The sequence below is a fragment of the Nilaparvata lugens genome, chromosome 3, assembly GCF_014356525.2.
Source record: "Nilaparvata lugens isolate BPH chromosome 3, ASM1435652v1, whole genome shotgun sequence".
In the NCBI taxonomy this organism is placed as follows: domain Eukaryota; kingdom Metazoa; phylum Arthropoda; class Insecta; order Hemiptera; family Delphacidae; genus Nilaparvata; species Nilaparvata lugens.
Window position 1 is genome coordinate 10,593,355 of NC_052506.1, and position 12,751 is coordinate 10,606,105.

Below are 12,751 nucleotides of genomic sequence, written 5' to 3' on the forward strand. Positions count from 1 at the left end.
TCATCCTTGACTGAAACAGCTGAGACTTTCGTCGTCTGTGGATAGTAAAAATTGTGGATAGTTAAAAGTATCAAAATATCGCATCCCCGAGATTCATAAGCTGACATATAGCCAGCTGTAGAATATAAACACGATCATTTAAGAGAATTGTGTTCTGTTTATCAATAAATAAAAATGACGAGTGAAGCTCGGTCCCCTGATATTCATTATTGACGAAAGAAATCTTGATACAAAAACATCAAATTTTCACCCCTATTTTTGTGATGTCAGGAACTTATCAATAAGTAAATTAATTAATTGAATAAATTAAAATAGAATAGCAATGCGTTCATTGTAGCTATGATGCAGGTGAAATGAATGAGCAATACTTGTAAATGAACAACAAATTTTAATCAGAAAAATCATGTATGAAGTCTGATAGACTTTGATGAAAGTTACCCTTGGGCCAGAGCTCGATTCAACAAGCCATAATATTTGACTGTTTAATGTGTGGTATGGTATCAGCGCGACGGCTACGTGAGGAGTATTGAATAGTGGAAGGTCTGGTTGAAGACTGCGATACAGATTAATTTATAGCCACGTGAGTAGAGCTTCGGCTATAAACTGAAGTTTATTGACTGTAAACTGAATTATAGGACTTTAAAGCGTCTGCGGACACATCGAGTGATAACGACTATGTCATAGATAGCAGTGAACAGTGCTTCACAGATTCCAACAGCAGTAAATATAAACTTTCCGACATTACCGGCAAACTGGCACAAATTTTCATCCCATATCGCCGAATTGATTATCGTTGAACTAGCTTTTCATAACTGATAAGTTTTGTCATTCCCCTGGTTTCCACATAAGAACTTCAATCCGAAGAGATAAAACGGCGCTCAAAAGTCTCAGGTCATATCTAAAGAGAAACATCACTCACCTTCTTGAGTATCTCATAATATGCTGGTTGAAAGAGGATGAGATAGGAACTTACCTGAAACAAAAAATGATGAATTATACTCAATTGCCAAATTATTCATATTTTTTATATTGCTTCATACATGGAAATTTCATTGCGATATGCAACCTAAATGAAATATCAAACAATAATATTGTTATCGTGAATGATTAAACAGTGATAGTATTCTTTACACATTGAATCACAAATGGGCAGTTAGTTGATTGATGAAACTAATGTACCTGGAATACATTGTATTCTAGGTGAATTGGGTGAAACTGAATTGAAATTATTGTTGACTATGTCTGGTTTCACACACATCCCAGAATCAAAGTATATGGCTAGTTACACATACATCGATTTTTGTTCGTACGATATTTTGCCGTCCTTATAAATTCTAGGAGATTAAACGGAGCTTGACAAACATCATCTGCTTGAAATCATCTGTTTAATTGACCAAGCGAAGTGAGGTCTAAGATTCAAGTCGACGTTGACGTATCCATACGGTTTTTTGAAATTTTGCATTTAAAGGATAGTACAACAGGAAAAGGAGTCTCCTTTGAACGCCAATATTACCGTAAAAATTAGACTTTATAAATATTATTCATCATAAATCAGCTGTCTAGTGGACTATAATACTACCCGTTCAAAAACATCGAACATCTTGAAAATTTATCTTTCCATCAACGTTAGTAAACAGTTGACTCTAATACTACCCGTTCGAAAACATAGAACATCTTGAAAATGTATCAACGTTGTAGACAGTTGCAGCCAGACCTGATAACAGCGCTCACACTCACATTCCGGGACGACACCTCACGGTACGAAAGGACAAAAAGTTCTATGTTTATTTAGGATTTCTTCTAGACATTTTAAATTGATAAATTATTTATTAATTTTTGAGAAAACATAAAAACAGGTCAATGTAACTTACTGAGCGCGAAGTCTACTGTTCACAGAGCTACTAGTCTAATAGGATTTATAAGGACGGCAAAATATCGTCCGAGAGAAAATCGATGTGTGTGTGCGGGGCTTATGGCCAGCTACACATACATAGATTTTTGTTCGTACGATACTTTGCCGTCCTTATAAATTCTATTAGATAAAACAGATGATATTAAACAGATGATGTTTGTCAAGTTCCATTTAATCTGATAGAATTCATAAGGGAGGCAAAATATCGTACGAACAAAAATCGATGTGTGTGTGCAGGGCTCAAGAGTATGTAACAAGCTTATGGTGGTTGCCTCATCTCTTAGTGGAATATTACAATGTTCTAATAACGGATAATCAGCAAGGTAAGTAGGATTAATGAGCTCAAAAGGCTAGAAGGATTGTAATAATTCATTATTAGAGTAACTTAATGGAACGACGACTAACGCGGAGGGTGAAGTAGAGGAGTAGTAGAGAGTGAGGGAGAGAGATTGAGAGAGAGAGATTGAGAGAGAGAGAGCGAGAGTGATTGAGAGAGAGAAGAGAGAGAGAGAGAGAAAGAGAAAGAGAGAGAGAGAGAGCTAAGAAGGGTGTAGGTGGCACTTTGGCCAAGTGCGTCTGCAGTAAAGAAAGGCTATAAAATCAGTCAAAAATTCAGGAACAGAAAGAGAGGGGACGTCAACTGGAGATGAAATGAGACAGAGAATGGTCGGTCGGTCTTCTTTACGGCATTTTCGGCAGCGGCGGTGTCGACCCTAACAGCTGTAAAAGCAAGTCCTACGTTTTCTTACATCATTACTCGACTACCTCGACAAAGGTCTCGGATAATCCTTACATTTAATTCCAAATTACTCTCGTTTTACAGCGTCCCTAGAAATTCCCAGCCAACTCGTTTCATTGCCAGCCGCCACAGTACAGACTTCACCTGCCCCATCACATTTTTACACCCTGAACACTCCTCAACCTTCTTCAAAAATGGTTTCTCTCGAAGGAAAAAATATGTGAGATGGCATGAATCACATTAAAATGATCTTCGCAGGACGCACATTGTATAATATTATCAACACTGAAATGGCATGTCAAGGAGTTAGTTGAAATAAACAAAAAATTCTAGCATTACAGGGAAAAATAATCACAATAAAACGTGATCTGGCTTTATGATTAATAGATATGTTTCACACTCTCACACGGAAAAGTTGCTATAAAATAATGAAGGAGTCGTATTATTTTCATATGAAAAAGTTTAATGTAAGATAAAATAAAGCCAGAGGGGTGGTTAATAACAAATTAATTCTATTCCATGAATAATTTGATTAAATTTAAAAATTCTTCACATTAATTATAGGAACAGGTTGAGTGCTATAACCAATAGCTTGAAGCGTGGAGGATAGATCGTCGATTGAATTGTAGAGATACCTATTCGAATGTGACCCCTGTAGTCCAGTCACTATATACATTGGTGCATGCAATTTATATTGTAGTTCTGATTTTTTAATATATTGTTTGGATACATAAGAGAAGTCCAGAACCAATTTCTTCATGCAAAATTTCCTTATGCTAGATACAGAGTGACCCAAAAAACCTCGTATTTTCGGCTCATTTTCCAGTTTTCAGCTATTTCTGCCAAATCTCGTAATCGGACAGAAAAATTTGCTCTCGCCTTTTTTTCTAGATTATGGAATTCGGAAAAAATGAGATCATTCGGAACTTTCTATCTCCAATGAGTACTGAGTTATGATTTTTCAAAAATGAGTGAAATTTGAAGAAAAAATCAATTCTGATGTATTTTAGTTTTTAATTAACAATATCTTCCGATTGTTACCATTTAGATGTATAATTCAAAATCTGGACGTATTTTTGTGCTCTACAATCTGAAATCAGGTAGAGCGCTCTATCTCTTATAGATTTCCAGGTACACCTGACAACAATGCTCCTTGTATTATGAAAAACACCTAATTTTCAGCTTCAAACATCATCACCAACTACATAGTCTTCACATTGATATTTCGCACAATGACATAAGTTCATGAGATTATGTTCTATGAGAATCAACCGTTAGATGCACTTCATTTCAGTATTTCCTAGTGGAGAGGCGCGCTTAAGGACACCTCAAGGATCAAAATTTCAAACACTTATAACTTCTGACACACTGCTCAGATTTCATCGTAGTACACTTCATTCTTCTCGGCTCGTCAAGGCAGTCCAAAATCATGCATCATAAGTCAAATTCGGTCGAAAAGTGGAAAATTTATTATTGAGTGTACTAGCCCATATTCCAATACACAAAAAATGGCCAATTTCTATCCGAACCTATAAAATAACAATAATATCTCACTTGTGGTATTCAATTACGATGAATAATACCTGAATTTATATTCATTCCATATTCGAGATTATTCATTAATTTGTACAGAGATCAATCATACACTAATTGGAAGAGAGAAGCCGAGGCTGACCTCAAAACTATTCCTCTTCCGATTATTATGTTTATGGATTGAGATTGAGTTTTCACCTCATAAATTCATAAGCGAATGAAAACTCTATAGTCCAGGCACCTTGGTGCCTGCAATTTATATTGTAGTTCTGATTTTTCAATATATTATTTTGATACATGAGAGAAGTTCAAAACCAAATTCTTCACGCAAAATTTCCTTGAGCTAGATACAAGGTGACTCAAAAACCTCGTATTTTCGGTTCATATTCCAGTTTTCAGCTATTTCCGCCAAATCCAGAGATCGGGCAGAAAAATTTGCTCTCGCCTTTTTTTAAGATTATGAAAATTTTGAATGAAATGAGATCATTCGAAACTCTCTATCTCCAATGACTACTGAGTTGTGAAGTAATAATATATTGAAAAATCAAAACTGCAATATAAATTGCAAGCACACCCCCTTTTTATGTCTGTATTGACTGTACTACTTGTGAACACAAGTAAACGAAAGCTTAGTGGTCTAGAGACTGTGTTTCCACGTAAATATTTAAAAACACTTAATTTTGATGAGAAATGAGGAATGCATTCAACTCTCAAGGAGGAGCTCCATTCAGAGTGAAATGTATTCCTCATTACTCATCCAAAAAAGTGAGTTTTTTTAAATATTCACTTGCCAACACAGTGGCTAGACAACTTAGTTATTATAAAGTGCTTCATCATTGGAAACGACATCAATTTCAAACGAAAGCTTTCTAACCCGAAAATTCTCCCATGTTCTATGAGCTCTATAAACAACTCTATCAACTCATGTTCTATGAGTTGTATGAATCGTGTCAAACCATACTAATTAATGTAAAACTGGAGAAATGTAAAACCAATAATCCATTGAGATTGGATTGAAGATGGGGATTGGAGGGCGAACAAGGCGACAGGTTGTGAACAATACGATTGGCGCTTAATGAGGTTTTTCGTGGGTTTGAGTCCCGCCGTTATCGGCGGCAGAATACATTTCGCTAAATGGAAGTCGGCCTGGCTTATACGAGTGTCAGGTGGAGCAGCGAAGAGATAGATACAGTCGTGGGAGGGGGGGGAGTTTAGGTACAGGGCAATAACGGAGCCACAACCACGACCCAAATCACAATGGCTGACCCTCTACGCCTTGGCCGCACCCGGACACAAAGCCGGCTCAGCCAGTCGCTGAATCTAATGGCTATTCGGTAATTTATAATTTCATATTTCGCTACCGTCGACACCCTCAACCCATTATCAACCACTCTGATGCGCTTTCAATGCTTCCTTCCTTTTGTAGCATTCATTGCTCACACAAAGCTCAACAAAATAGCCAGTCAACATTCCAACGAGATTGCCCTGTCTCAGATTCGGATTTATATTCTACAGTTTTTTATTATATTATTTGTTGGGTGCTGTTGTTCGTTTTTACATCTAAGCTTGTTGTATAGTAAAATTACCAGTGAATTTATGGTTTTGGAGAAAGGGAGAGAGTCCTCAACATGATGTTACACTAAGCGACTTGCACACTTACTTATACGTTAATATTAATCTATATATATAAAAGCGAAATGGCACTCACTCACTGACTGACTGACTGACTCACTCAATCACTCACTCACTCACTCACTCACTCACTCACTCGAAGTACTAAAAATCTACCGGACCAAAAACGTTCAAATTTAGTAGGTATGCGCCCTTTAGAGGCGCACTAAGAAATCTTTTGACAATATTTCAACTCTAAGGGTTGTTTTTAAGGGTTTAAAGTTCGTCTTTTAGCATGTATATTCTTCTTCTCCCAATCTCTTAATTATAATTGAAATTTCCATATCATATGTTACTATAGAACTATAATCTAGATAGAGTACCACTTCGAAACAGTTGTTAACTGGCAACTAAATTAATAATTTTGTCAGGTTGGCATTAAGTTGAGTTGACTTTGTTAGGTTGGCACCAAGTTGAAGATTTGAATCCATTTATCGCGGAAAAATTGATTGGGCACTGCTACTTTAATCAGAGCTATTCCTGGGAATATTATATTACTAGCCGTCAGGCTCGCTTCGCTCGCCATATCCGTTTAGCCAGACGTTTAGTGTGGACCCCCCACTGGATCGTCCTAACATATGATAAAAATGCTCAAAAGAAAAATGCAGGCGAGCGAAGCGAGCCTGCTGATCTCATTCTTGGACGATCCAGTCGGGGGTCCAGGGGGCGGAGCCCCCTGGCTAGACGGATATGGCGAGCGAAGCGAGCCTGACGGCTAGTATATTAATAATAATAACTCAGAGCGAACGATTCAATGGTAACGGATCCAGTATGATTGTTTACCACATGGACATGTGGAGCAGTCACTTTGGTAAAATCGCTTGTCACTCTTCCTTGGGGGTCGGAGCCCAGGGAAAGAGTGGTCAAAAAAAAACCTCAAACCGGAAAAATAATAATAATAAAGTATTCGCATTCACGTTTAAAGTACAGTTAGCTTTTCAAAAAATCTACCTTAAACAACCTCCCGCTCGACATATAATGTACGATTGAAGAAATACAGTAATTTAGTTTAATGAAGTGGAATTTAGTATTTTTCATTTCTAAATTTGAAAAAAAACTATTAAAAAAAGTATTTTTCCTACAGTTACCTTGAAAAGTGGCCATTCCTGCACTGATTACAGAACGCAAAGAATCACTTTCCGCTCTAGTGCGGGAAAAATTTTTCCCGCACTCCAGATTTGCAACATGGCAACACAAAATAGTTGGTGGGTTATATGGAGGATTAGTGAACGAAAACAAAAATTATGTTGGTAACAATGACTGTGGTTAGATTTAGATAAGAATCATTTCAATGGCTACCCTACATTTATGATAAGATCCCAATCTAGAAATCCAAAACAAGAATAATGTTTATCTAAATCATAATTAAATAATAACTTATCATTTAATAATAAATAATGTTTATTTTCTATTGACAGTAATAATTATTTCAACTATAAGCAATGAGAAATGTAGCAAACACACATTATGAAATTCGAATTTTCAGGTTAAATAATCACCGTTCGAAATCCATGTCAATAAAATTAATAAAATAACATTAGAATATACTACAATAAAATATTTTCTGTTGTCTATGTTATTTTATAAATATTTTTTAGTTTACTTATATTATTTTTCGGTAATTTAGTAAGTTAACCATGTCTAAATATCTGAATACTGTTTTCAGTTGGATGAAACGAAGTTAGGTACGATTCTCCCCGCTAGGTCGCGCGCTTGTCGGTTCAGCCATTCTGCAGTCATCCCAACCGGCTGTTGGCGTGTATTTTGAATGCGAATTTTTTGTATTATCTGTATTTTTTCTGATTCTTGAATGAATAAAGATGAGAGCTTTGGCTGAGAATTTTCAAATTCAATTGGATTATTAATTTTTAAATGAATTAAGGTTGTTATTAATAATAGCATCACACACACAAACATTTGATGGATTTCAGCCATCATTTTATCCATAATTACCCACTTTTCATATTCAATGGTAACTGTAGGAAAAATTAAATGTGAAATACGTGCGCAAAGTTCCTCTGCTGCACTCAAGAAACCATTCCGTAAACGGAATGTTTCTTTCGGTGCAGCAAACTGTCACTTTGCGCACTAGTTGCACAAATAACTATAGTATTTTTCATTTCTAAATTTGAAAAAATATTAGAACAAGTCATTCGGACTAACCATTATATTCTAACATGTGAGAATTCATATTCATTCATTAAAACTGAACACATTTTTGATACCAACTATTTCTTGAGAAGTTATCCAATCCATCACGCATGATATTTGCAATTCAGGTTTTCGAAATTCATTCATCTTTAGAAGTAAATGAGAAAATCAATTTCAATTCCAATTTGAGTCCAAATGGTGATAAAAGCTGACAACAGCCGTGGGACATCAATAATACAACTCTGTGGCAAACGATTGACCACAAAGTGAAAGAGTGCCTGCCTAATCACGGCCTTTAGAGGAGGAACAGAAGAAGATTTCTAGATGGCAACTCCAGATTAATAAATTGTTTTTAGTTACCATTTATGTTTGTTTTTTATGTTTATTTTTATATCTTGAGACATGTGAACATTCACACATTATGATCCTGAAGAAGTGAAGATGGAAATGAATACTGATTGATGTCTTGGAAGCCATACGCTAAATAATAATATAATAATAATTGGGAAAATAAGGTCCGAATGGTCAATCGTATTGGTAATATTCGATAAGAGAATGGAATTTGAGAGCATATTGAAAACATAATCAGGAAAGTCTAACTATATAGATTAGATTCACAAGTATAGATCCACTGTAGTACCTACTTGTTTGAATAGAATGTATTTTGTAGAGCTTACTTTCAAGCGTACATTACAACAAATTGAAGATTGATTTTTGATTGAATCCAAAATTTTCATTAAAGTGATGAGATGAGGGATAGTGAATAGAAAATCAATAATACAAATCTAATATAGGGAAAAATCAGGTCCGTATGACTCATTCAAATTGATCGTATTCAATAAGGGTAAGAAATTGAAGAAAATATTGGAAACATAACCAGGAAAGTCTGATTTTACTGTATAGATTAGATTCGCTGTAGTACTTGTTTGAATAGAATGTATTTTGTAGAGATTACTTTCAAGCATACATTACATCAAATTGGAGATTGATTTTTGACAAATCGTTTATCTGAATATTGAAGAGCGTAAATTGTATTTTGAAAAGTGAAAGTGACATAACCAACATTTTGATTTGGACAGTATAGTATAAATTGGAAATGGGACAGTTTTGGGCATGAGCCTGTTGGGCATGAGCCTTTCCTCATGTTACGTATTTGTAATATTTGTATGTTAAGTATCACACAATGTGATAAATAAAAAAAACAAATAAATAAAATTCACATTTTTTATTAAAGTTATAAGACGAGGGATAGTGATGAGAAAAGATGCATCTTAGTAAACGGATAGCTTCAATTGCAGAGAGAGAAATAAGAGAAAGAAGTTAGAGTGAAATGCGGTTGGGAAGGAGCCATCTCTGCGCAAGTATACTATGCTTTCGGAGGCCGTAGTTTGGGTTGTAAATCTGTCAGTGAAAACAGGCGGAGACAGAGCTAGAGCGAGATGCGAATAGGCATGCAAAAGCGGAAGGAAAGAGAGAGGAACATTGGAGGTTTGGTAAGGATGAGCAGCTCACAGAAGAACAGAAGAGAGCCTGGCAAACCCGTGCCTTATATTATCTATCCACTAACGTCTTCTAAGTGTCTTTCTCACTTTTCTGCAGGCTTTAATGCCGATCATATATCTTAGCTAGAGCTCCCGCCTCGAGTCATCCCCCCCATTCTACTTCCGGTTTGTGCCATGGACCACTTCCACATTGATGCTATGCACTCAATGCTGGCCAAGTCTGCGCCTCATCCAATAAAAATCCTGCTCAACTTGATATTAGTTAAGAAATATATTGTTGCCGAAAAGTATGTACTCCAGGCATTCAAGTATTTCAATAATTATACAACATGATAATCTCGAAAATATCTTTAGAATATTATATCAGCAATTTCAATCATTTGAGAGAGGAATAAAAAGAAATAGAAATAATTAGCCAAAATAAATATTAACAAAAAGAAATAATTTGAAATAGAAAGAAAAATAAAAATCTTTTTGAAATATTTCTAAGATTTTTATTTTTCTTTCTATTTCTATAAAAGTAGCCCTATGCAGAAAAGAGAAATAATTTGATTGTAATAATTGTCTTCTTCTTTTAATTATACAATATTTAGAAAATTGTACTCAATGCTGGACAAGTCTACGCCTCATCCAATAAAAATCCTGCTCAACTTGATATTAGTCAAAAAATATATTGATACGTTGCCGAAAATTCTGCACTTCAGGCATTCAAGTATTTCGATAATTACACAACATTATAATCTCAAAAATATCTATTCATTCATACGATAAGTATTGGGTAAATGATTTGAGAAGTCTTGTTGCCATTTAGAATAATTATATGATGCGCTAAGGTCTGATGATGAATTTTTCTTTTCTAAATTGATAGCTTTCATTCGGAGCGATTGAATGCATAGAGAGTATCGATAAGATGTTGTCCGAAATAATTTAGAACTGATTCGAGAAATCAGCTTATCAAAAGATTGATATGATACAGATAAACTACCAACTCTGGCTGACGGCATGTGCCATGCCAATTGAATTTTTGTTATTGCTTTGGAATTGTAATTGTGCTTTTTGTTATGAGTATCAATAAATTCTTTATCTATCTATCTACAATAAGTACATCATCAAAATGATAGGGAGAGGAAAAATAAGGTAACCTTGTGCTATTTCTCTCCCAAATTTAGATAAGGTTACACATAGTCCGAAATAGGTTGTCTTGTAATTATTCACTTCACAAAATCATTTCAGCAATTTCAATTATTATAGAAATAATTCGATTGTATGAGTCTTCTTCTTTTAATAATTATACAATAATGTATTTGGAAAATCGTATTCATCAATACTACAATAGAGGAAAGAACTGAGAATAAAAATATAAATCTGAGCACCATTTTAAATTATTTCGTCACGACATGGTTTCGGCTACTAATGCCATTTTCAAGTCATTTTGAAAATGGCATGAGTAGCCGAAACCATGTCGTGACGAAATAATTTTGAAGGCTACTTAGATTTATTTTGAAGATTATGCCTTAGTGCATTGAAACTCAAGTTTGGCCCAAATAAATTATGTGGAACTATCAAGACATTTTGAAAATGGCATGAGTAGCCGAAACCATGTCGTGACGGAATAATTTTGAAGGCTACTCAGATTTATTTTGAAGATTATGCCTTAGTGCATTGAAACTTAAGTTTGGCCCAAATAAATTATATGGAACTGACAATACCGTTTCTATTCCACCTTAGAAGTTATTTATATTCAATAATTTTTTATCTATAAATTGAAGTTATCATTCTGTTATTTGTCTGTAGGTTTCCCCGCGAGACACAAAACCTATAAAATTAACGAACGATTTCAAATAGTTCACTGGGGTATTAAAAGAGATCCATTCCACAATGGAACATTGCCATAGATAGTGTGGCAAGGAAGTCTTGACGGCCTATTCCCACATAGATATAAAAGTGGAATAAAACAATAAAGAGGAGCCGGCAATATTGGATTTCCCCAGACTGGAGCGTCGGCCACTGCAGAATATTTGAGCGGCCAGGTGTGGCTCAGCCAGCCACTCCATGTGCGGCTCGCCGTTTTATGGCCTACTTGGATCTCCTCTCTCACTCACATTTCTGTCCTCTCCCGGTGCACAATGCGTTCGATGGGACACTTTTCATGCACATAAAACCAAAACAAAGCCTTACTTATGGAGCCGGAAAAATTCTATCTTGATGACCACACAAAAGAAACGAGCTTCTACAATGTAGAGTTTTATGTGGTGGAAATGGTCGAAAACATTTATGGAAAGTATAGGAGGTGGATCTAGAAATGGACGGAATAGATAAGCAAGCAGTTCTTGTTATTGCTTTTAGCTTCATACTACGAAGTAAGGAGTGAATTTCAGTGAACTACTGTTGAATATAATGTTAATTGATGTACTATGTTTTTATTAGACTATACTACATTATAAAAGGCCGGTTTCCGAGCTCGGGATTCAGCCAAGTCACAGCTGGAGTCAGAAAAATGGCTTTCCAAAACGGGGCTTAGTCGCAGTCATTGAAATAGTCACGTTTGAATTAAATTTCGAAAAACTAGAGAATTGAACACAAAATAAAATAAAGAGAAAATAGTGTAAAATTTCAGCTATTTTGAATTATTTAGGAATGTCTAATTTCGTCAAGGAAAAACGTTTCCAATTATAGAAATGAGAAAAAAACTACGACTACTGTTATAGAAGCTGCGACTACGACCCATTTTGGAAAGCCATTTTCTGTCACCAGCTGTTCAAAGTCTAGGACTTAGCTAAATCCCGAGCTCGGAAACCGGCCCTTAATGGTTTATACCAGAAACCAGTAGAACCCTAGGATATTAAATTGTCCTATGAAGCAAATATATTTTTGAAGGATAATATTAATATGAATTTTTAGAAATTTTACAGAAGGATGATTTTCAATTTTAGAAATATACAGAAATAGATTGATGAGAAGTGGTTTAGCACAATAGTCCAGTCATTTTATACATTGGTGCATGCAATTTATATTGTAGTTCTGATTTTTCAATATATTATTTGGGTACATAAGAGAAGAAAAACTAAAATTCATCAAAATTGATTTTTTCTTCAAATTTCACTAATTTTTGAAAAATCATAACTCAGTACTTATTGAAGATAGAGAGTTCCGAATGATCTCATTTTATTCAGAATTTTATAATCTGAAAAAAAGGCGAGAGCAAATTTTTCTGTCCGATGACGAGATTTGGCAGAAATAGCT

The 12,751-nt window shown here is 35.1% G+C and overlaps 1 protein-coding gene across 1 annotated transcript in view; it reads right to left on the reverse strand.

Moving 5' to 3' along the window:
• Positions 1-954: 954 nt before the first annotated feature.
• LOC111048168 (E3 ubiquitin-protein ligase MIB1) overlaps positions 955-12,751 on the reverse strand; it is a 356,450-nt gene continuing 344,653 nt past the window's right edge. Inside the window, exon 12 of the mRNA XM_039425353.1 lies at positions 955-973. Within this exon, the coding sequence (XP_039281287.1) occupies positions 970-973 (4 nt within the window). The 3' untranslated portion in view covers positions 955-969. The remainder of the gene's footprint in view (positions 974-12,751) is intronic.